We start from the raw sequence: 27,389 nt of genomic DNA on the forward strand, positions 1-27,389 counted from the left end.
AGTGTTTATATATTATTTTAACCGGATTAACCTTTTTCAAAAAGCAATACTTCCATAAGACACCCCTGAAAATGAACTAATTACTTGGAAACCCTTACTTCCAACATGGAGTGTGCCGTGTATATCAGGCTCATTTAAGTAATTCTTGTATGGTTTCGAATCACAACCTCAAAAGATTAGAGTTCAGCAACACCTATTTTCATCTGGGTTAATCAGACTTGGCAGCGGACCCTTCCTGCTGCTATTGGTGCATTTATCATCATTACTCTTTCTGCACCAGCCGGGAATCGAACCCGGGTCTGTACCGTGGCAGGGTACTATTCTACCACTAGACCACTGGTGCGTTGGTGAATGTTTCATTATTTAAATGAACTAGATGTAACTTCATGCATTTAAGTTGTAAATATTTTCATTCTGGACTAATTTTATGGATTTAGAAACACAACAGTTAACATCGATAGTAGTAGGCAGTAGCAGATGGTTTTTAATCTGACATTCTTAAAACCAATAAGTAACAGTAAATTTTTCTTATAATAAGTTTGTAACATTGCATCCAAACTTGAATCAACTGGTTGGGGATCATGAAATTCAGTTTACATCAACCCAATGCTGTAAGGAACTCCAGTAGCAGGCAACCAATATTCACCAGCAAGAAAATTTGAAACATCAAAATTAACCGCATCCGTAGCATTAATCACATGAAAACCATCCCATGTAACTCTGTTAGCAGTATCAGATCCTGGTCCAATGTTGGCATACTCGGCATAATAAGATGTATTCAGTGCAAAATCACCAGACCAAATGCTCCAACCAGCAGGTTCAATCAAGCTGTCCATATACGACTCCATATAAACAACTCGCGAGTACAGCTTCCAAGGTCGTCCAAGATAAGTTTTAGTTAAACCAAGATCTTCTGCTGGTAAGATAGTACAATTTTGTACTGAAGTCCCTGTGTTTTGGTTAATGTCTGTTCTACCTTGTGCAGTTATCGCGTTGAACTGACCTTGCATTGGAAGCCTTGGATAAATGTTGCAATTTTGGAGAACAACAGCAGCATTTCCAAATATGAAATCAATAGTTCCATAGATATCACATTCCCTGTAGAATTGTCTTAATGAATGGGGATATAAGGTATCTTGATAACCTTCAAAACTGCATTTGTAAAATGTTGATAGATCAGCATTATTACGAAGAGCAACAGCTTGATGCTTAACTGCTCCTGCTGTGTTCCGAATAGTCATGTCCACACCAACAAATCCTTGCCCAACCACAACTGAAATAGATTATCAGGACAATTATTTAATGAGTTTTAAATTCAGTCAAAACCATAAACATCACGAAGAATTCAGGATGCTGGTTTGATTTGGCAACTCAAGCATTTAGAAATAGCATTCACTGCTGTATTGTGTATTTCCGGCTTTAAGATAAACAAATCCTCCAATTACTGATCATTACTCAACCACTCTTCATAAGAAATTAAGAATCGTTAAGTTTAATTAAAGGCATTAATAATTACTCACATGGATCCGGTTTGTTTGTTAAGGGTGTATCAGTCACATGTAACCCCGTCTAATAATGCGTAATAATCAATCTCGTGTCTTACTATAATGCTAGGGACAGAAAATGACAAGTTGACAACAACCAGGCAGTGGCGGAATTAGTACTCAAAAAGATCCAGAATCGATATTCTAATAAGAGTGACAAGATGGTGCAAAATCCGAAATCAAACTGAAAGTTATATAATACGGGATCTAATGAAGTGTGTACTTACTAAATGTTCCAGTGTTGAATGTTGTCCAGCCATCAGCCACGCTGCGGTTGCCAGTAATTATAGTTTGATTGATTCCATCTCCCACCATCATCACATATTTCTTAGATTTGATTACGTTGACATACTCTTCATAAACTCCAGCCACAACATGAATCAAGTAATACCCATAGATACCATTAGTATTATTTGGAGCTGCATTCAAAGCATCATTGATAGTTGTGAAATTTCCATTTCCACTAGGATCTACAACAACTGTCTTGTTCACTAGCACATCATCTCCAACTGTGTATAGCCTTCTCGTGAATAGATCACGCTCCGTGGTATCATTAGCCCATCCATCTAAAAAGATTGAGAGTGATACACTGCCTAGCATGCTTGCATTCAGTTGTCGTGTTTCAAAGTCTTTTTTGATGTCTGAAGGTGAAACTATAGTGGAAATGCCACCAAAACAAGTGTCTTGGTTGGTTAGTATTGCACTTAGCAATGATTGTACATCTGTAGCTTTAGTAGCTTCAAGTGTACTAACAGAAGTTATAGATTTAAGTGTATCTGTTAAGAAATCAATGCTCAAGCTCCCAAGAATTTTGCAGTCTTGGAGAGCTCGTATAGTGTACAAGGGTAGGTCTTTTTGGTTGTTCAGGTATCCATCGATTATGGAAAGCAGGTTGTTATTTGTGGAAATATATTGTTTGATAAAGAACTTGCCACTTTCCTGGGTGGAAATAGAGTTGTTGGTCGGTATGGTAGATTTGCAGAAGGATGGATAAGGGGTGCGGTTGCAAATCGTATCTGTTGACAAAGATGTTGTGAAACAAACTAAATGAAGAGTTAGAATTACCAGAGCTAATGTGCGATTAATCGAATTCATGGCTATTCAAGTCAATAACCATCGTGATTGTTATGGCTCTATATATAAATCAACATTGGTTATACTATTCACGAACAAGTTCAACATTGGTTATACGCAACTCCGAATTTGGAATTATATATAAAAAAAATTAATTTTATAATAACCCTCTCATATTTCTATTTTGTGTATGTCTATCTCTATCTCTATTTTAATATATTTAATCATCATACATAATGATAAAGTAGATATAAAATAGAGTTTGAAGGAATGATTAAACATAAAATACTATTAAGAAGTAAAAAAGATGAAAAATTGAAAATAAAATGATTATAAAGTAGAGGAATGGTGAGAGATAGCCTCACACATAATTTCATCTTTATATATAAAGTATTAAACTTTGCAACTTCAAATTTGATGCACTAATGTGCATACAAAGTTATAAGAGGTATTTGGTTGATGGTTGATGGTTAATATGTTTATTTGGTTGATGGTTTGTAATTGCAACCTTAAACTTAAGTGATAGTGTTAGGTTTATAATTTAGTTATGAAAAATGTGAACTCTATTTTCTTTTGATGAGTAAATCAAACCCAACATATATTTGAATTTTTATTTCATTCTCATTCTTATTAACCCCTTCTCATACCATTAATTCTCATTCCCGATTATCATTCTCATGTTGCATCTAAATGCTGCCATAATCTTTTAATCAATCCCCTCACATGCTATGCATTTATATTTATATGTATATTATCTCTATATTTAATGTTTAAAATATAAATGTGAGAGAAATTTAAAACAATGGTTATAGACGGAACAATGATATAGAGTGAAAAAATGAAAATGAAATTGCTTTAAACTGGAAAAGCCATCGAAGATGGCCTAAAAAAAATGGTCACGCCTTGTTTTAATTATAAACTAAAGCTTGCATGTTATTCTAATGTGCACATGTATATAGAATAAAGTTTGGTTTACGAATGAAGTAAATCGCTTTAATTAGCCATCAGCACTTTCTTTTGGCTTCGTTATAGTAGCAAACTAGCTAGTTGTATTCACAAGTCTTTGTTACAACTTACAAGGTGAGACAACAGGGTTTGTATGGAACACCTAACTTGAATCTGTACCATCGGTATTTGTTTACTTAATAAATGACTATTTAGGTAATACTAGTAAGTATCATGGCAAAATTTTTATGGAATCCTTGTTATTTTGTATGGATTACCAAAGTTTATATATATTTTGCAATTAAAATATTATATAAAATATTGCATAATATATAATTTTGCAAGTCATATTGCATCAAAATCACTATGCTAATGAAACTTTTACAAATCTCATATATTTTGCTTGCAACTTGAATATATTTATTCCACAAATTAAATATTTTATGTAAAATAATATATTTTGTAATGTTCTACTTGATTTATAAAATTTGCACTAAATAGTACTCCCTCTGTCCCTCCCATTTGTTTACACTTTCCTTTTGGATGTCCCTTCCAATTGTTTACATTTCAAAATTTTCCAAAAATATTAAAGTTTTTATAATTTTTATATTAACTACATCCACTACTTTCCTCCACTATACCCACTTTATACATATAATATTAATCGGTCTCACTACTTTACTCATTTTTTCAACTTTTCTCTACTACTTTATAATTTTTCTTAAACTCCGCGCCCCACCCAAATGTAAACATTTGGGAGGGACGGAGGGAGTAATACTTATGCAACATGATTACGCTCTACAATATTTTAAATAATATTTTAATTATAGAATATAGGGTTTTTTTGAAAAATATCCAAGTTTAAAAATATTTTTGCAAAAATACTGTCATTTTTTTTTAAAAAATTCAAAAATACTTTTTAATTTGCAAAAATACTATTTTTCAAAAACAATTACAAAAATACGATTTTTTGGCAACTGGAATCAACTGCAGGCAACCTTTGACGAATTTCTGCAATTACATGCAACCTCAAATCAACCAAAAAAACTTTATTCAACTAGTTGCATATCTGGTTGATTTTGGTTAATCTTGGTTTATTCCGTATTTTTGCAAAAAAAAAATAAAAGATAGTAAAATCACAAAAAAAATTAGAAAATGGAATATTTTTGATAAATTCTCTAGAATATATGTGACTTAAGGGCTTCATAAAAAATAAGGACCCGTTAAGAACTCTTATATAAAAACTGAAGTATTATATACGCTCCGTTAATGATCCGGCTTTGCAAATTAAATAAGTGGGTGTTTGATATCTGGTTGAACAAATGGAAACGGAAATAATTGAGTTTATTCCTTTTTGATGATGTTTATTTAGCAAATGAAACTATTTCCTTTTCTCTTTATTGATTTTAGGTTTAGATCAAATTTCTCAAACCCCATTTTCCACACCTTTACTAGGTAGTTGGGCTCTTTTCCCATTTTTGTTTTCATATTTCAATTATAATTTAAATCTTGAATCCTAAAAATAGATTAATATGTTATTTATTTTTAAAAATTAAAAATTAAAACTAATTTATTATTTAGTTTTTATAAATTAAAAATATTTTTTATATAAATTTATATGTTTATTTATTAAAAAATAATGGTGTTGTTACATAATTAATTATGTTAGTTTATTATAATGCAAATATAAATATTTTTAACTATTTTGAGATTGCTTAATATTAATAAATCAAAAATAAATATAATGATGTAAGTTTTCATTCGGTTTCTGTTTTTGAACCAAACAAGTAACATAATTATGGGTCATTCCTTTACTTTATTCTCCTTTCTTTTTCTCAATTTACGCCCCCAAAGCCCCGTAAGTTATTACTTTTTATGTTTCAAAATATATATCCTTTAAAAATAAATTTGTTTCAAGTGTTCACTTTAAATTTTAATGTAATTTTTTTTAAAAATCAACTTTACTTCTTAAATTTCTTATTTATACTTTCAAAACATTATTCCACATTTTTGTATTCAATTAATTTATTAACATTCACTATTTTTAAAATGTGTGAATTTTTATATAAAAAAGAATGATAGAAGTATCAAAATAGTATCATAAATGTCATGTGTCATGCACTTAGCTACAATTAATAAATGCATTTATATTAATTCCTTCAATGACGCCATCACAAATTATCAAATTAACAATATAATGTAGGACGATTTTTGTTTTCAGGTCTACATACACATAGATGAATTGTATCAAGATACAATATCCAAATATTTCTTTCTTTCAAGAAAATTTATTATCTAACTGGGAGATATAAAAATATATTTTCGTACATTTACACAATAAATCTTTAATGATTGAAAAGAGAAACCCATAAACATCCAGTAATATTTTTCAAAAAAAGCCGGCAAAACACATCCAAGTGAAAAATTAATTAGTCTCGATTAACATAACAAATAAATGTACTAACTTTTTCTTTTCTAGTATAAATAAAATAACTTCCCAACTTATATAGTTACATATAAAAAACTAGGAAGACAAATCTTAAAGACTATAAAATATATAGTTAATATAAAAATCTAAAAAGAAAAAACCTAAGGGCTATATCATATATTACAAGATAAATGAACGTCTAATCAAAGGAAAGGAAAAGGGTTCCTTAGAATTTAGACATAATTCGAATAATAATAAATTAGAATATAATAATAAAGAATAAGAGTAAATTTGAGAATTAAAGTATGTCCAGCGACATAATAAAATATATACTGTATTCACTATAACTATTATCATCAATGATATATATTGTCTCTTGAAAACACAAAAAGTCAACTATCATGACCCCGTTAATTCAAAATCATTTACGAGAAAAAAGAAATTATCATCTTAACAAAAAAATGAGTACTTAATTGTGATTGAAATATTAAAAGACACGCCATCAAATATCAACACTCATAGGCCATCACAGGCCATGTTTGTTTCATGAGATGATAATTATGGGATAACTAATCCATTAAAATATCATATGTTTGTTCGGAAAGATTAAGTCTAAGATAGAATTATAATCCTTTAAAAATTTTCCTATATTTATTTTGAGGGATAGTCTTTGAGATTGAAATATAGTCCTTTAAATTTTCCAATCCTATGTTTGTTTTACATGGATTACAATGACGACATTATAATGTTTTAGAAAATGGATAAAATAATACCTTCTACTACCAAGTATTGAGAGGATTATAGTCATATCCTGTAATCCAACAAAGCGAACATAGTATAAGATAATTTAAAGGATTATAATCCTTTGATAACATTTCACTATATTTTTACAAAACAAACATGGATTGAAAAATTTAATAGATTATAATCATATACCCCAACTTAATACTATGAAACAAACATGGTTATAGTTCTTTGTTAATAAGCATTATTCTTCAAATAAGATAAGGCACTACAAAATTTATATAAATATACCAAAATAAAATTTTGAAATACCTCAAACATAAATAAAACGAAAACATTAACTAAATTCATTAAACCATATTAAAAGCATATAAATCAAAGAACATCAATTTCTTATATTTATGGACAAAATTAGTAAGCAAAATCAAAGCAATCAAGATTAACCATATAGAAGACACAATTAAGATACATTAAATAAAATTAATGATCATAAATCAAAATCAATACTACACCCAATGAAGGCAATCATTTTTGCTAAATCAAAGCTGACAGTTTCAAAATATATAAAAGTTAAAGATTGATATACTCTTATACATTCTGTCAAAATAATATTTCTTGAACAAATCAAAATACTAATAATTTAAAACAATTAACTTTACACGTTTTGTTGGAAGCAAAACACTGATTTTTACAGAATCATATATATTATATATATAATAGAGCAATTAGGGGTGAATGAGACATTTTATTAATATTAAATTTACTAAATTATCCCTCATAATTTTATATTAATAATTATTTCATTTAATATACATTTATTAGTTGCATCTAACTTAATATACTTGTAGTATTAATTAATATGACTCATTATTATGTATATTTATTACTACTTCATTATCTAAAATCAACAATTTATAACTATATATGTATATATTTATCTTATTATGAAATTACAAGTAATTATTATAATAAAATATCGTTATCATAAAACGGCGAAAACTAAATATAAACGAAGATCAGACTGAAATTTTTAAGGTTAAATGTGATGTACTCCTAAAAAAATTCAAACGTATTTATATATAACAAATATAGAACTTTCATTTCTATAAGAAAAATATTTAAACAAACTCGAAAATCATTAATATTACGACATATACTTCTCGTGAGATCATCGGTCTCACAACATATACTTCCGTCAAAATCAAAAATTATGTAACTCACTTATCGCGCTTTTAACAAAATGCATTAATTATTTTTTTTTAAACAATTCATTCACATTTTCAACATGTGTGGTGAAAAAGACTAGCAATCACTACAGTGAATACTGCAAATCCAAAATAAGAAATTAAGACAACTAAGCAAATGAACTAAATTTTTTCTTAATCGATTAACATAATCTTGTCAAATAATTATGAATGTCTGTATTCGATTAAACCAATTGTAGAATTTTGAAATTCAAAACATTTCAAAGTACATATTTTACGAATATTATATATCTGTTATTCGATCCAGAATTAGAAAAAAAAAAGATAATCTCACAACATAATATATACTTCATTCATATGATATGGACACGGTCCATACATGAGTTTAGAAAAAGTTTGTGTCTTACACGGGTTGTAAAATATAAAAACCGGATAAGCTCATATTTACAATAGAGGTAATTGAAAACACAAAATTAACTTCTCACAAGTCATAACATGCTATATATCTATTTAACAAACATGTATATAAATTTTAAAATATTTCAGAATAAAATATGTTCGTGCCTCGCACGGCCTATGGAGCTAGTTATGATGAACAAAGAAAATACCTTACAGATACAACTATGACAAAACCTAACTGCTTATACTAAAGAAGAAGAAAAAGATCAGCCTAACATTTGAACATTTGATCAATACAGTAAAAATAGCATTCATCCGAAAAGAGAATAGAATTTTCGAAAGTCCAAGGTCTATATAAGAACCAAACTAATATATACTCCTTTAGGGCAAATTCAACAGCGATTTAAAAATCCAAATTTGGGCCAGATTACCCTAAATTTCATTTTAACAGTGATCCAAATGGTGATCCAAATTTGGATAAGTGAATAGTGAACAGTAGTGATCCAAATTTGGATAACTACTGTTCACTGATCCAAATTTGGATCACTTGATTTAATATAAAATAATGGTTTATTATTTGTAATTTACGAGATTTTAAATTGATTTTTGATTATTTAATTATATAATTAATAATAAAATATAATTAATAGTTAACAAAATTTATTTTTAAAATAGAACTTAAAATAATGAGAAAACATAATTTCATTAAAATTTAAAAATAAAAAATAAAGAGGCACATATTGCACTTAGAGATGCATTATTTGAGCATTTGTGGGAAGAATATACTAATTCGGAAAATTAGTGTGTTACAATGATATTTTGTATGTTAATTATTGCAATAAATGTGTTTTTCATGAATTAAGTGCACAATTTTAATATTTTTATATGTATTAATTTTTTTTGATTTAATTAATTTATGAAATGTTATATAAATTGTTAATAATGAATAAATGATAAATTTAAGATAAAATTGCTTAATATGATATTTATATATTATTATATGCAAAAAATAATTTGGATCAAATATTTGGATCGCACTGTTGGAGTTGGTCTGAAATTTGGATCAGTATTTGGAGTATTTGGATCAGTTGGTGATCCAAATTTGAATTTTTGTATCACAACTGTTGGAGATGGTATTAGAACCAACTTTTTAACAGATCGAGAACTAACGAGGCTAAGGGGTCATTTGTTAAATCTGAACCATAATTTCTGAATGATAAAAATTTCAGGACGAATAGTTATCTGAATGATAGATACTTAATATCATTTAATTGAAAAAAATATCTGGCTTCTCTGAACAATGTATTTCTATTCTTTTTTTCCAAATCACAAAAAAAAAGATTATTTATCATTATTTTTTCTTTTATCACATGCTATACAAAATTCAACTTAGTCTAATTTAAACTCAATGTGAGTCCTTCCGAATAATTAAATTTTTTATACCTAAATCATATTTTAAATTGTTATAATAATATATCAGTTTTTTTATATTTTTCAGTAACAATCATTTAATTTTGTCATTTTTAGCGTAGTCACCAACTATAATTTTTTTAATTACAGGTTTGATCCCACAAAATCACTAACTATAATTTCTTTAATCTCAATGAATTACTTTTCATATAAAAACTTATATATAAACATAAAAGAGGAATTGTATATAAATTATAAATTTAATACCTCATAATTTTTTTAAACCATTAAAAATATTTTTGAAAAGTTAGGGAATATAATTATTGCTTCTATCCAGTATTTTGAAAATCGGTAATCGGACAAGATTGGTAAATCTATGGATTTAGGATTAATAAGAAATCGGGAATTAATCGGAATAAAAATCGGATGTATTATAATATTAAATTATATTAAATTGTATTTTTATGATTATATTAGTTATTTATTAACTAATATATATTTATTATATATAATTTTTATAATTATTCATATTTAAATCAATAAAATATTTTAATTTTAATAAATAATTATATATATTCCAATAAAAAACTTATAAGGATTAATCGGATTTCAAAAATTAAATTAATTAAAATTAATCGGAAATTAATCGATTAAATCGAGAATTTTAAAATCCAGCTACTAAGTGAAATGGTAAACAGAGTCGGCAACATACAAGAATAAAGAATAAGAGTAATGCATGGTCCAGAGCAAAATTTCGGCATATGTATATGTAGTTCAGAAGATTTTTCCTGTCGTCCAAGTCAAAATTAGGCGGACAAACAGTCTTAACCAATCAATCACGCTCGTTAAGTTCATTCGGTTTCATCCAGTTATTAACAAATGACCTCTAAGTCAAATAAACGACCAAACACCATATCAAAACAAACTTAAACAACCTGCAGATATGCATGGTAAAAAGATGTGATCAATTAATTTAAAGGTTAAAAAATTTATGACTTTATCGTGTATTAATTTACATGAAACTAACATGTCGCAAAAAATGCTATCTAATATATTCAATAAAGATCTATATATACACTAGAATTTTTTGCCCGCTATGCAAGGGTGCAGGAGAGAATTTTTTTAAATAATATAATAATTTGGTTATTGAAAAATAAAATCTATTGTAATGGTTATGTGACAATAGTTTTAAAAATAATTCTGAAGCCTGTTTGTAAAGATTAAGTATAATCCCTGATATTGCAAATAATTATTTTTTATTTTTAGGTTAAAAAGAAAAATGTATTTTTTAAACTATTGGTGTTTTTTTATTGTTTAAAATTTTATATTAACAACATTCTGAATTAATATAAAAATTGATATTAATTAGGAAAATTACAATTGACTTTTGTAATTGAACATCTGTTACACTAACTTAAAATAGTAAAATAAATGAAGATTATATATATTATAATAAATATATGTCATAGCTTTCACATCAGTTTGCTTAATGTTGGAAATCCAACTCTCTTCTTTATTCACAGGCAATGTAGGTGAGGGAAGGAAAAATATTGTATTTCTTAAACAGAGCATTCAACTTTTCAGTACAACAGAAAAACTCAACATAAGCCTTTTGATAAATATAGCCACCCCCATCCCGCAGGGATATAAAAGAATGAAGCCAATTATGTCACTGACCGGAAATTATGTGTATCTAAAAAAACTATAGAATCAACTAAAAAAGGAGAATTGTGTTTATATATATAGCAATAGAGTTACTTTAAAAACCAACACATAATATTATGACCATTGTAGTATTCATATTTTTCAAAGCAATAAGCGTATGAGCAGGAAACACAGAATTGATCGTGTTTTCTTTAACTAAAAATTTGATTTGGAAAACTATATACATATATGCCATTAAGCATCACACAATTATGCAACTAAGTATAACCAATAGATGCAGAGTCAGATTTTGTTCCATTTACAGCTGGTTGGTTGTGAATGGTGAGAAATCCCTTAAAGTTAATATTTCCAAGTTGTTCAATTTTTGTCTCTACCTCTAACCAAGGACGACTTTTAAATTTTTCAGGCGGTGGTTGTTAAATATCTAATAGATAAACATCACGAGGACATGACATCTAAAGCTAATACCTGATCAACAAAAATAGGATATGTGTTCTCACACAATACTGTAGAAGGGGGTTGAATACAGTATTTGTACAATCAAATCGATTCAACACAAGTATATAACAAATATCAAGTATATTCAATAAACTCTATTACAATATAAACTGTTGTTCTCTCTCAGTGATGAACAAATATCACTAAGAGCTGCTAGGTTACAATGTATAATCTTCTCGATAATGATAACACATATAGTGTAAACCCTAAGTTGTGTTTATATTGTACACAGTTACAAAATAACTTCTAATTGATATGGAATATAATTCTGTCTCCTAAAATATATCAATCAGATAGCTTCTACAAGTTTTCCAGTCTTCTAACTCTTTCCATGCATATCTTCTATTGTTTTAGTCTCAATCTTCTCCTGTAAATCAACTTCATTCCTTAACTGAAAGTCTTCCCGCACTTAAGTTCTGATATGACCTTAAGTTCTGATATTAAGTTCTGACTTCCAGTAAATCCTGCTTTCAGTAAGTCCTGATTTGTCATGTTGTTAAGTTCTAAAAACTAAACACAAATCATATTAGACATGACATCTCAAATATATCTAACAATCTCCCCCAACTTGTAAATTATGCAAAATATACAAGTTAATAGATTTGATGATGTCAAAAATATTTAAGTACAAATGCAATAAGAATTTAACTAGATAACTAACTACAACTTACAGTCCTTGTAGCTTTTACCAATCTCACTGAGTCAATCTGAATTCAAAATTATATTTGACAAAGCTTGATATTAGTTTTTCTTCTTTATTCCTCAAGACTTGAGATAGTGTAGTCTTGACTTGCTTCAAATCTTCACCCTGACTTCCAATCTGGTAGATTGCAGTCCTTAGAGCATAGATATGGTTCTAAACCATCATCTAGTCTTATTACCCTTGGATGAGAAGAATCTTTATTGTAGCATATACATTTCTCTTTCAGTATCACTTCAAATTTAACAGAATTCTTATTCATTGAAATTTCACTTCCATCATCTTCAACTATGTTTGGAATGAATGTTGTAACCCTTGAACCAGAAATTCTAACTTTATCTCTTATGGTCTTCATTATGAACTTTGAACATCTCCTGGTAATATCAGACTTTACCTCTAAAAGGTAATGAAAGAATTGAAGTTCTTTCAGTGATTTGTTTAGCACATCTGATTCTGACATTTGATATGTCCTTCCATCTTTAAAAAATAGAATCGGATTTTCTTTGACATTATGCTTGTCATGAGTATCCAGTACCACTTGAACAGAGATAACCTTATCAAGGTGTTTCTATGTAACATCTTCAACATGTTTGTCAGTTAGCAAAAATGGATCTCTAGTAGCAACTTCAACTCCTGTCTTGATCTTAGATTCATCAGAACCTAGTCCAGCCCTGTCTCTTGGTTCTCTAGCATTTAACCCAATAGTCATGAAATCAGACAGCCATTGGCTTTTCTTATGCTAATTAAGGAAAATTATCAGACCACGCTATATAGGAGTACTGTTATGGAAATTCTAAGATCGTGTTAGTATTCCATAAAGTAAATGTGTGTGTGTAAAGGTCGTTAGAATTCGGATCCGGACACTTTGATTTTTCCCGAAAATCCACCAGATACCGAAAGAATTGAGTATAAGGTAACATGATTAAAATGATTTAAATTTAAGGATTATATGAGAGGATAAAAAAAAGGAATTTAAGATATTGAGAAAGATTTAGGGGAACACAAGTAATAAGATCCCGGATATGATCCCTCAAACGACGAACAGAAATGAAAGTTTTAAGCGAACCGTTAAATAAATGAACGATCAAGAGACAATCTTGTACAATAAGCCAAGAAGTATGACATCATCAAACCACAAGGAAGAGACATGTGTTAAAAGATGACACAAACAAGATGACACAATCAAGATGACATAAGCATGACAAATGGATATGTTTAGTTGGTTGAATGGGAGCCAAGTATTATTTATCATGGTAAATTTTTAATTAACAAAGCAAGAGAAGCAACCAAGCAAAATCATAACACACAAAATTGGAAGTTGACTTTGCCTTCCAAGAAGAAAGCTCTCGGCCAAAACAATACCAGCAACTTCAAACTGCCATATCTCCTTCAATACTCACTCAAATATTATGTTCTATAGCTCTTTGGAAAGGTATTGAGATGGCTTACAACTATTGTTCACAAGTCTCATCCAAATAAGCAAGGTAAGACTCTCATTTTTGCAGTTCTTTAAATCGGACTATTAGAGACTTCAAAATCTAACTTTGTGTTTTCTTGATTGGTTGTGAGATCCAAGCTTGTATAAGGATTAATCAAGGTTTTAAGGCTTTCTAGCAACTTTCCCCTCACAAATAAAGGTATAAAACTTCTATAACTTTAAGTACTAAGTTTGTTTCTTGAATTTTGGGATGGTTTGGATGGATAAGTAGTTGTTTGAATGATTAAGTTTGAATTGAACTTTGGTTGTTAGGTAGATTAGTTGATTATGGAGATGGTATAATATTGAATTGGAATTATATTCTTGAGCTTGTTTTGGCTAAGATCAGTAGCCTAAGTTTGAATCTTGAAGTTGTGGATGGATTGTAGTTGGAAGGGATTGATTTGGAGTGGTAAAAATATTGGAAATCGCTAAGTTCTAGCCGTCATAATGCCCGATTTTCCTTAACTATTTATGTGATTAACTTTAGGACCCGTGAACTCACTGTAAGATTTTGACCTTTGCCATGTTTAGATAGTTCATGTTACGAGCTTCATTTTGATATGTCGTTCGCCTAAATCCGAGTTACGAGAGATGAGAAAGGACCATTTTAAGTAACGACATTTCGCGAGCGAACCCCGAAATCTCGAGTAACTTTGAGACCATAATTGAGACTCTTAAATGATTAATCGAATCACGATATAATAATGTCAAGTGAATAAGGCAGTTAGTAAAGTTCTCGCAAAAGAGTCGCCTTAAAATTCCTAACGGTTAATTTATTAAAATTAGTGGAGCCGAGGGTACGCGAGCGATTAACGCAAATCGTTAAGCGTATAAGCGACCGTAAGCGACCGTTAGGGTATGAGTGAGTTTTGACTAGTTTCTTATGCGACCGTGGTCTAATTCCGGATTATGTTGTTATTCATAGGTTACCGGACTCAATCTAAGCTTAAGTCTATCCCGGAACACTCAGTCAAGTTTTCTACCAGTTATACTGTTGTTGTGATGTATATATTTGTTTGTGCATTATCTTGTGATAAGTGCATGATTATTATTAGCAAAGTCTTGCGATATATTGGAGCATGTGATATGACATTTATATGCATGCTTGTTTCGTAATCTTGATATTCTATTATCAATTCAAATGCTTATAAACTGCATAATACCTATGCTAGAGATAAGCAGTAGTTGCGTATACCCTTAGTATAGGGGATCCAAAGGTGAACATTTTTCTAAACCGGGAGTCGATGTTCCCGAGAATAATATATGTATATTTATATATATATATAGTTTTCTATAACTATTAATCGAATAAGGTATATTCGATGGTTTTGAATAATAATCAAAACTTATTTTCGATTATTCAAATAAAGATCGTACTTTCGTATAAGTATATCTTTTGTTATTTATTACTCATTTCAAGTATGAGTTTTAAAACTTCTAATTCAAATATTTTTATAAAGATTATCCTTATGGGAATATTATTTAAATAATAATATTCAGATATTTCCTAATATATCGGGATTGATTTATTTTATTAAATCATCATTACTCTAAATATTCTTTAAAATATTTTTGAGTCTTCAAAATGATATTAAAAGTTAGAGCGGATCCCAAAAATTGTTTTCAAATTTAAGATCTTCCTTTCGAAGGGGATTTAAATACTCGCTTAAAAATCTGAGGGATCCGGCTCTGTGGTGTATTTTATGTTCGCAACGAGGTTGCTGTTTCGATAAAAGAATTTGATTATTTTCCCAATATTCGGGAAGTAAGTCCATCTAATTGAGTCGGCATAAGCGACAGGCCGGGGTACGGTCTATGAAGGTGTAAGAGGCTGGGTGACAGTCCATCCATGCGTAGTGGCCGGGTAACGGTCTAGCGAGAGGTCCTAATGCGGCTAGGGTGATGACCGGCGAGGAATTCATCCATCTACAGTAGAAAAGGTTACTTATTGGTATCTTTGCCTGATCAACAAGATATCAGGTTTATGCCAAAATTCTCTTCTTTCCAAATTCATTGGATATGACAACTCTATTTATACTTGTCATGACAGAGGTTTTCAAGGAATGTATGAGATATATATATATAAGTTTATATATATATATATATCGGGACTTAATGAAGTATCTCGTAACTTCATCTCTTTTGAATGATATTTCAAAGATTGAATTTATTCAAGTCTTATCTCGTAGTCTCATCTATGTGATGAACTTTTAAAACTGATTATACTTTGAACGGTGGTAGTTCAAGTAGTATTCGGAAAAGATATAAGTATATTGGAGTATCTTGTAACTTCATCTTTTTTTAACTTATATCTAGTAAATGATTATCTTATGCATGACAAAGATTTTCAGAAAAATGTTGAGAGAAGGTTAGATATATGAGATCACCTTGCAACGATATTTTTATACAGTTATAAACTGGAACTCTGTGTATATTATGCATGGAAGAGGATTTCCAAAATTTCGAAAAGTATATATACATATATACTGAATATTTTGTGACTTGGTCGCATTAAGATATCAAACTTGGTTCATATCTGCTTGACCAAGACTTTCATGAGTACTATGAGAATGCTCATATATTGTAAATCATTTTTGGTGGGATTGTTGCTCACCCTTGTTTTCTTCTTTCATCACACAACAAAAGATATACAAGATGAACATGACCAAGCTCCAAATTCATGAGCGGATAGGAAACGTTCCGCAGTTTCCTGTAGGCATTGATGCCGTTGTAGCTGAGGTAGGAACTACCAATAGGCTAGGATTTCAACTTTTGATGTACCAGACTTATGTATACTTATGAATTGTAATAATGGCAAAGAATATGTAAATTTATTCAGAAACCCTTTTAAGGTGTAATGGCTTATAATTGTGGAATAAAATGACTTGTGTTATTTTTGGATATTCATCTCTGAGACTATAACTTGTGGTGTGTGTATATATTGTGGGGTCACGGTACGCAGTAGTTGGTTGATTATTAAGATTAAGTATTATTAAGGGAAATGGAAATCGTGATAACCCGGATCCCCGACCCCAGATTTGGGGGTGTTACACTGATGGTTTGACATTTTTCCATAGAAGTTTTTTTTATCAGCTACTTTCATCTTGTCTAAATCAACTTGAGCTCTGTTAGAGGTTGATGTCTTGATGACTTTATCAGAACTTGCTGTTTCTGTTGTAGCTTGCTGTTCTTCACTCTGAACAACTTGAGCCTTTTCAAAGGTTGTCTTTGATTCTTCAGAAATCTTCCTTCTTTTCAGAGTTTGAACATCTTCATCTTCAGCAAGAGTATCATCAGTAACTTGAACCATTTTGCACACTAGTTTCATCAGAATTTGAGGAATTTTTATCTCCAGTGGCTTGGTTGGTTCATCAACTTTTCCCTTCCCTTTGTCTTTGGGATCAATCTTAATCTGTGATCTTGTTTTGGGCTTTGATGCATCAGTATTTGATTTCTCCTTGATCACAATGCCTTTTACCTTAGGCCTTGGAGGTTTCTTTGCAACAGAAGCTTTTGGCTTTAGATTTGTCTTTTCAGCTTTAAATCTAGCTTCTTCCTCCTTGAGATTTTCTAAATCCATTCCAGGATTATGCTTCAGAAATAATCTTCTAGAAAACACTTCATCAAGTGTCTGAATCTTGGGATCCTTGTAGTAGACTGTAGTCTGCTTCCCCTTTAGCTTCAAAGTTTGGAAAAACTTCTGAGAGTCTTGACTTCCACCTTGTATCAGAACATCAGGCTTTTTCATCAAACTTTGCTCATCAGAACTTGATATCAGATTTTGATTATTAGCACTTGCTATCAGATTTTGATTTTGAGCAGCTTCAGAACTTGTCTTTGTAACGCCCCCAAATCCGGGGTCAAGGGATTTGGTCGTCACGATGAAACCTCAATCCAAAATAACCTGTTAAATCAAATAATAAATGCCAGCGGAAGATATTTAATATAAATGACCCCAACTAATCCAAGATCTTTTAAGGTTACAGTTCTAGAAACAAGAAATCCAAATTCCACAAATAAATTTTTTTCAATTTCTTTTAAAACTCTTTTCAATAAATTCCAACTCAAAACTAAACCCACTAGTATAACTTCGAAATAAAGTATACTAGGCCCAAATAAAATATACAACTATATATAATATAATATAAACAACTTTACACAATAAAACTTACACTAGTCCGCAAACCCTGGACCAACCACCTTCCAAAAGCTTCTTCTTTGCTTCCTCGAATTATGCAGCTAAACAGCGCAAGCTAATCCTCACTGGAGGTTAGATTTGAAAACAGGCAAGTATGAGCGAAAGAAATGCTCAGCAAGTTCATTATAGCATATATATGGTCGTTTTGATATAAAATCGACATCTGCATTAGAGCAGAACATTTAAAATCATAATTGCTGAATCATAAAACTCTTTTTGATATTTTTAAGCGACAGGCTTCAGCAATACTTTGAATCTTGACGAGAGCAAAGCTCGTAAAATAGTGTTTACGGAAATATCGTAAACAATAACAACAAGAAGCAATGATTATGGGATGAATCACAAACTTTACTCAAAACCGAACTCTGGAAATTAATACTTATTTTGCTGTCATATCAAATTAGATATTAATACGAACTTTGATGCTCACAACACCCATACTGAAGTCAACATCAATCATCTATACTAATACCACATTTGATATTTAACAACAACGTAAGTATCAGCATAAATCAGAATCTGAATCAAAACTGCATTTCACCATTATTCCAAAACAGAAACAGTTGATAAATCATTTATTCTATGAATATCAAAAACAATATGATAATTTAGATTAGGATCATCCTCCGACGGACGTACTATCACATGTTGATCAGCCCGTGTGATAGCACAAGGTCATGATTCGTAGAAACATGACCCCAAAAACAAGAGTACTCAAACAAAAAGGCATAACTAGCCTGTGGCAAAATGGTGTCATAATATTTCATATGGCACTTAGAAATAGCCCTCCGCTGGACCGTCCGTCCCGGTCACTTACGCAATTATGATCCAATCTTAAAACCTTTTATTGAAATGGGGTCATAATAACCGACACCCGAAATAATTTTATTCCCCCAATTCTTGGGTAGGAATATTCGCAACCAAATCACTTTTCTCAAAATCCAAAACATTTGTAAATCCGATAATTGGATAAGTAAAATCACTTGACTATTCTGAACATAGAATAGCAGAGGGTACTTGCATAAACAAAATTATTTAATTTAGCGATATGTAAAACATTTATCTATTCCGAACTGAGAATAGGGAAAGCAATACTTGCATAATAAGCTTCAAAATAAATATCACTTGAACAATAAGTGATGATAGGGATACTTGCATAATATGATTCGAAATAAACGTCACTTGAACGATAAGTGAAGTCAGGGATACTTGCCTTTGGGTTTTAGTAGTTAGTCACACTCGCAAAGACGCATCTATTCTGACATTCTGTCTCAAGACATCTCCGTCCTGCTTTTCAACACCTTACTGATATGCTGCTCCTGCTATTGCTAGAAGCCAGATATCCACTTCCATTCCATCTCACTCTTTATCCAACATCTTGTCTTGATCAACTCGAATGATCCGCATCTATAATTAAAATATAGAACTTTAATTGTCTAATCGATAACCACTCGACGAACTACGCGTCAAAAGCATATCGTCTACCCATACGATAGCCCACACATAAATATAACAGACAAATACAGGACTCTTGATCCACATATGCACATAATTCATATAGCACGTAAGCACATAATCCACGTATCACATAATTCATATCACATATGACTCAGTTCGTCAAAAGGGTCGACTCGATATGTTTAAAACTGAAATCAGGTCAAAAATATGATTTTTCGATCAATAATCGACTCAGAATAACTTGTAAAACAAACGACCTTTCAAAACAAAAAGGATTTGGGTCTCGAAAGTATTTTTAATGAAAGCGGAATATTTTTCTGAGTCTGTACGCGTTCGTTTCGTATTAAACGGACAAACGGTTGATTTATTATGAATTTTTGAACATTTTTCGGAATAAAAACGGATCTTCGAATCATTTAATAACTAAATAATAAGGCTCGAACACTCAAAAATAATTTTATAAGAATTATCGAGCCTGGAAAATAATTTAAAATAATATTTTAAACTCGAAACCATTTTTCAGAATTTTTAAATCAATTTTAAATAATTAAATCTAATTAAATAATCAATTAAAATTAATTAATAACTAATTAAATTAATTAATCAATTAACATTTAAATTAATTGACTAATTAAATAATTAATTATTCACTAAAATTAATTAATTAAATAATTTGGATTTATTTTTGAATTAAAATAAATTTTCAGAATTAAAATAATGATTTTTAGAATAAAAGAAAATAATTTTTAAAACTAAAGACTGATTTTTGATTTATTTTTAAAACAAAATCTGCACAAACATATTTTAGACTATTGAATTGGGAGAAATAGAATCAAATGTGGGTCGAAACCGGGTCAGGCAACCGGGTTATCGGGTCGCCAAGAACACGAAGAACTCGCCGGCCGTTTACCAGAATCCGGCGAGCCCCGATTTTCCGGCGAGCGGGGTTTGCAGTCCTAACGGCTTGTTTTCGTTCGATTTTCAGCTGGATTTTATTCTACATCAACCCTGCAACATAACAGTACCAACAACGACAAGAACGAAGTCGCAGAATTCAAACTCCGGCCAAAAAGCCATTAACGCCGGCGGTTTTCTCGAGTTTTCCGGCAAAAACTCGAATTCACTCAATCCTTAACCAAACACGATGATTCCAGTGTCAAAATAACGCCAAGAACGATTACAATCTACTCAGGTCATCACACACAATCAAAACCCACTAAATCATAAACCCCCAAAAATTCGAATATTACCCTAAAAATCGATTTTAAAATTTAACAACTCTTGAAACGATTTGATGATATAAAATGATAGAGAATCATCTGTGATTCATTTTGGTTATTCATACTTGTGATTTGGTGTTCAATAACGCCTTCAAAATTGACTTTGATTTTCAGAATTTTTCAAGAACACCAAGAACACATATTCAAGAAATTTTCAGAAAATTAAACCTCAATTTCTATATGATATTGAACTCTATTTTTGAAGTATAATATACCAAATCGACCAGAAAAACATGCTCTACAACATAGAAGCATCAAATCACATCAACAACATCAAGAACAAAAATTCATCATTTAATTATCAAATAATTCGAATATAAATAATTAAATAAGAAAATTACGGTGATTTCTGGGCAGAAACTGATGATTGATTCAGAAAGAAGATTTCGAGAGCTTCGTTTTGATATGCTGCACGTCCGAATCGGAGTTCGATAACGCCTTCGTTCGTGTGTTTGATTCTCGGGAACGTATCGGTTTCTCGGGTTTTTCTCTGTATTTACGATGTTTTAACTGGTTGCAAATGAATAAATGGAATAAACGAAATAAGAAATAGGCTATTTATATTTATGGAATATTGGATCGTTCTGGATCGTTTTGGATCGTTAAATTAGTTACTTAGTCGCTAAGTAACTATAAAAACGATACAATTCAATACCAGAATTGGATAATTATCAAAACCGAGCTTTTTATAAAACACTATATACGAAAATAACGTAAAAATATCCCGTCTCTCGAGAATACGGGTTTTATTGATTACCGAAATAACTATCGTATCGAAAATCTTGCGCCGGGCCGCGCACGGGTTAAACCGTAATCCGGATTGAAAAAGTCAAAACACGGAAAATGTCCGGAATTACCAGATTAGGTTAGGAAGGAGTTTTCGGAAGAGTTTCGGGTTATAAAAACGCAAAAACGGTTGAAGTCGGAAGATTCTCGGCTTTATAAAATAATTTTGGTAATTACTCAGAAAATAATTAATAATTCATAAATCAATATAAAATAATCTAACAGTCCAAAAATTACCAGAAAAATATCACAATTATCTATATTTTATTCTGGACATATAAAATTTCAAATACTCAAATAATATCACATCTAAACACCCAAACATCAATTCCACTTATCAGATAATTCACCAAAATTCACCTAAAATCACATAATAATTCTAATTAATAATAATAATAATATTTGAAAATATGGGATATTATAATCTACCTACCTTATAAGGATTCCGTCCTCGGAATCAGCAGAAGAGAGCACTAAGAGTTTTCTAACCAACTTTCCGTCACACCGCCTTACTTTGACTTGAACAGGATACTCAACTTAACTTGATTGGCATACCTTCGAATATTTGGGATGATAAAATCATAGAAACGAAAAGAATTTCATATCATAACAGGATAGAATCTGAATTGGAGAAAAAAATATTGTTGAAATGAAATAAAAACTGAGAGATCAATATGATCAAATGAACTTGGTATTGTGTGTCCAAATTAAGACACTACTAAAGGTTGTTAACCTTCTTGTAGTCACAACACACACAAGTGATGGCGTCCCATCCAACTCCTATCACACAGACAGGTATACCTTGTGTCCCCTATAGTTAGGGTTGTTCATCTCAGTCAGAATAAAAGAATATCAAAGGAATTCAAAATCAAATGAATAAAACTGAAAAGATTTCAAAGATGATAATTCTGAAGGAAATGAAATCCAGAGAACAAAATTCTGACACCAAATGAGCAACTGGTGTCACATCACCAAGAAACTATCCACCAAATAAGAAAAGTGGAATTTATTATCACAACTTGACAGAGCTATTAAAACTGAAAAATAGGTTTCATGACAACCTCTGGCACATTTAAAACACAGTTATGATTGAAAATGAGTGTTAGGGAATATATCCTCTAACAATTACTTCTTTTGAGAGAGGCCAAAAGAAATTATAGAAAGAGAAGGTATTGCCAAAGTCTTAATATTTATCTTTTATTTGAACTCTTTGGTTGACTGGTCATCCGATTGTAGACACTTCTTCACGTTCAAGGATATCGATAATCTCCATTGTCGTCGAATCGTAGTCTCGAAAGATTCCACAATAGAAGTTTGCAGCTTTCCGGAGTTCCATCCAGCTCAGCACAACCATCTCGAACGAATGCGCCTATCTTAACTTAATCGTTGGTACTATATCCAATAGTCCAACAGGAACTCGATATGAGCTTAACGTCCTCACATAGCTATACACACTCCTACACACTCTCGTTTCTAGTTTACTATAACCTCAGCTCTGATACCAACCTGTAACGCCCCCAAATCCGGGGTCAAGGGATTTGGTCGTCACGATGAAACCTCAATCCAAAATAACGTGTTAAATCAAATAATAAATTCCAGCGGAAGATATTTAATATAAATGACCCCAACTAATCCAAGATCTTTTAAGGTTACAGTTCTAGAAACAAGAAATCCAAATTTCACAAATAATTTTTTTTCACTTTCTTTTAAAACTCTTTTCAATAAATTCCAACTCAAAACTAAACCCACTAGTATAACTTCGAAATGAAGTATACTAGGCCCAAATAAAATATACAACTATATATAATATAATATAAACAACTTTACATAATAAAACTTACACTAGTCCGCAAACCCTGGACCAACCACCTTCCAAAAGCTTCTTCTTTGCTTCCTCGAATTATGCAGCTAAACAGCGCAAGCTAATCCTCACTGGAGGTTAGATTTGAAAACAGGCAAGTATGAGCGAAAGAAATGCTCAGCAAGTTCATTATAGCATATATATGGTCGTTTTGATATAAAATCGACATCTGCATTAGAGCAGAACATTTAAAATCATAATTGCTGAATCATAAAACTCTTTTTGATATTTTCAAGCGACAGGCTTCAGCAATACTTTGAATCTTGACGAGAGCAAAGCTCGTAAAATAGTGTTTATGGAAATATCGTAAACAATAACAACAAGAAGCAATGATTATGGGATGAATCACAAACTTTACTCAAAACCGAACTCTGGAAATTAATACTTATTTTGCTGTCATATCAAATTAGATATTAATACGAACTTTGATGCTCACAACACCCATACTGAAGTCAACATCAATCATCTATACTAATACCACATTTGATATTTAACAACAACGTAAGTATCAGCATAAATCAGAATCTGAATCAAAACTGCATTTCACTATTATTCCAAAACAGAAACAGTTGATAAATCATTTATTCTATGAATATCAAAAACAATATGATAATTTAGATTAGGATCATCCTCCGACGGACGTACTATCACATGTTGATCAGCCCGTGTGATAGCACAAGGTCATGATTCGTAGAAACATGACCCCAAAAACACGAGTACTCAAACAAAAAGGCATAACTAGCCTGTGGCAAAATGGTGTCATAATATTTCATATGGCACTTAGAAATAGCCCTCCGCTGGACCGTCCGTCCCGGTCACTTATGCAATTATGATCCAATCTTAAAACCTTTTATTGAAATGGGGTCATAATAACCGACACCCGAAATAATTTTATTCCCCCAATTCTTGGGTAGGTTTATTCGCAACCAAATCACTTTTCTCAAAATCCAAAACATTTGTAAATCCGATAATTGGATAAGTAAAATCACTTGACTATTCTGAACATAGAATAGCAGAGGGTACTTGCATAAACAAAATTATTTAATTTAGCGATATGTAAAACATTTATCTATTCCGAACTGAGAATAGGGAAAGTAATACTTGCATAATAAGCTTCAAAATAAATATCACTTGAACAATAAGTGATGATAGGGATACTTGCATAATATGATTCGAAATAAACGTCACTTGAACGATAAGTGAAGTCAGGGATACTTGCCTTTGGGTTTTAGTAGTTAGTCACACTCGCAAAGACGCATCTATTCTGACATTCTGTCTCAAGACATCTCCGTCCTGCTTTTCAACACCTTACTGATATGCTGCTCCTGCTATTGCTAGAAGCCAGATATCCACTTCCATTCCATCTCACTCTTTATCCAAAATCTTGTCTTGATCAACTCGAATGATCCGCATCTATAATTAAAATATAGAACTTTAATTGTCTAATCGATAACCACTCGACGAACTACGCGTCAAAAGCCTATCGTCTACCCATACGATAGCCCACACATAAATATAACATACAAATACAGGACTCTTGATCCACATATGCACATAATTCATATAGCACGTAAGCACATAATCCACGTATCACATAATTCATATCACATATGACTCAGTTCGTCAAAAGGGTCGACTCGATATGTTTAAAACTGAAATCAGGTCAAAAATATGATTTTTCGATCAATAATCGACTCAGAATAACTTGTAAAACAAACGACCTTTCAAAACAAAAAGGATTTGGGTCTCGAAAGTATTTTTAATGAAAGCGGAATATTTTTCTGAGTCTGTACGCGTTCGTTTCGTATTAAACGGACAAACGGTTGATTTATTATGAATTTTTGAACATTTTTCGGAATAAAAACGGATCTCCGAATCATTTAATAACTAAATAATAAGGCTCGAACACTCAAAAACAATTTTATAAGAATTATCGAGCCTGGAAAATAATTTAAAATAATATTTTAAACTCGAAACCATTTTTCAGAATTTTTAAATCAATTTTAAATAATTAAATCTAATTAAATAATCAATTAAAATTAATTAATAACTAATTAAATTAATTAATCAATTAACATTTAAATTAATTGACTAATTAAATAATTAATTATTCACTAAAATTAATTAATTAAATAATTTGGATTTATTTTTGAATTAAAATAAATTTTCAGAATTAAAATAATGATTTTTAGAATAAAAGAAAATAATTTTTAAAACTAAAAATTGATTTTTGATTTATTTTTAAAACAAAATCTGCACAAACAGATTTTAGACTATTGAATTGGGAGAAATAGAATCAAATGTGGGTCGAAACCGGGTCAAGCAACCGGGTTATCGGGTCGCCAAGAACACGAAGAACTCGCCGGCCGTTTACCAGAATCCGGCAAGCCCCGATTTTCCGGCGAGCGGGGTTTGCAGTCCTAACAGCTTGTTTTCGTTCGATTTTCAGCTGGATTTTATTCTACATCAACCCTGCAACATAACAGTACCAACAACGACAAGAACGAAGTCGCAGAATTCAAACTCCGGCCAAAAAGCCATTAACGCCGGCGGTTTTCTCGAGTTTTCCGGCAAAAACTCGAATTCACTCAATCCTTAACCAAACACGATGATTCCAGTGTCAAAATAACGCCAAGAACGATTACAATCTACTCAGGTCATCACACACAATCAAAACCCACTAAATCATAAACCCCCAAAAATTCGAATATTACCCTAAAAATCGATTTTAAAATTTAACAACTCTTGAAACGATTTGATGATATAAAATGATAGAGAATCATCTGTGATTCATTTTGGTTATTCATACTTGTGATTTGGTGTTCAATAACGCCTTCAAAATTGACTTTGATTTTCAGAATTTTTCAAGAACACCAAGAACACATATTCAAGAAATTTTCAGAAAATTAAACCTCAATTTCTATATGATATTGAACTCTATTTTTGAAGTATAATATACCAAATCGACCAGAAAAACATGCTCTACAACATAGAAGCATCAAATCACATCAACAACATCAAGAACAAAAATTCATCATTTAATTATCAAATAATTCGAATATAAATAATTAAATAAGAAAATTACGGTGATTTCTGGGCAGAAACTGATGATTGATTCAGAAAGAAGATTTCGAGAGCTTCGTTTTGATATGCTGCACGTCCGAATCGGAGTTCGATAACGCCTTCGTTCGTGTGTTTGATTCTCGGGAACGTATCGGTTTCTCGGGTTTTTCTCTGTATTTACGGTGTTTTAACTGGTTGCAAATGAATAAACGGAATAAACGAAATAAGAAATAGGCTATTTATATTTATGGAATATTGGATCGTTCTGGATCGTTTTAGATCGTTAAATTAGTTACTTAGTCGCTAAGTAACTATAAAAACGATACAATTCAATACCAGAATTGGATAATTATCAAAACCGAGCTTTTTATAAAACACTATATACGAAAATAACGTAAAAATATCCCGTCTCTCGAGAATACGGGTTTTATTGATTACCGAAATAACTATCGTATCGAAAATCTTGCGCCGGGCCGCGCACGGGTTAAACCGTAATCCGGATTGAAAAAGTCAAAACACGGAAAATGTCCGGAATTACCAGATTAGGTTAGGAAGGAGTTTTCGGAAGAGTTTCGGGTTATAAAAACGCAAAAACGGTTGAAGTCGGAAGATTCTCGGCTTTATAAAATAATTTTGGTAATTACTCAGAAA

At 30.9% G+C, this 27,389-nt stretch overlaps 1 protein-coding gene, 1 long non-coding RNA gene and 1 other non-coding gene across 3 annotated transcripts; 1 reads left to right on the plus strand and 2 right to left on the minus strand.

Moving 5' to 3' along the window:
* Positions 1 to 272: 272 nt before the first annotated feature.
* Positions 273 to 343, minus strand: TRNAG-GCC (transfer RNA glycine (anticodon GCC)). Its single transcript has one exon. It is a non-coding gene; the product is annotated as a tRNA-Gly (tRNA).
* Positions 344 to 387: 44 nt separating this feature from the next.
* On the minus strand, positions 388 to 2,277 carry LOC141693191 (putative pectinesterase/pectinesterase inhibitor 20). Its single transcript, XM_074498208.1, has 2 exons — positions 1,772 to 2,277; positions 388 to 1,273 (listed from the first exon to the last, which is right to left on the minus strand). The coding sequence occupies exons 1-2, from the start codon at positions 2,142 to 2,144 to the stop codon at positions 594 to 596; spliced, it is 1,053 nt and encodes a 350-aa protein (XP_074354309.1). The 5' UTR covers positions 2,145 to 2,277; the 3' UTR covers positions 388 to 593.
* An 11,642-nt stretch (positions 2,278 to 13,919) lies between these two features.
* LOC141693902 (uncharacterized) lies at positions 13,920 to 16,948 on the plus strand. Its single transcript, XR_012563303.1, has 3 exons — positions 13,920 to 14,096; positions 14,182 to 14,249; positions 16,739 to 16,948. It is a non-coding gene; the product is annotated as an uncharacterized LOC141693902 (long non-coding RNA).
* The last annotated feature ends 10,441 nt before the right edge of the window (positions 16,949 to 27,389 follow it).

Source organism: Apium graveolens, chromosome 10 (genome assembly GCF_009905375.1).
Source record: "Apium graveolens cultivar Ventura chromosome 10, ASM990537v1, whole genome shotgun sequence".
Taxonomy (NCBI): domain Eukaryota; kingdom Viridiplantae; phylum Streptophyta; class Magnoliopsida; order Apiales; family Apiaceae; genus Apium; species Apium graveolens.

What these genes read in the sequence shown, in the direction of transcription:
- LOC141693191 (XM_074498208.1), bottom strand. Translation starts at nt 2,144, where the DNA reads ATGCTAGGCAGTGTATCACTCTCAATCTTTTTAGATGGATGGGCTAAT. An exon ending in ATTCAACACTGGAACATTTA is followed by an intron (nt 1,274 to 1,771) that starts GTAAGTACACAC and finishes AATCTATTTCAG; the next exon opens with TTGTGGTTGGGCAAGGATTT.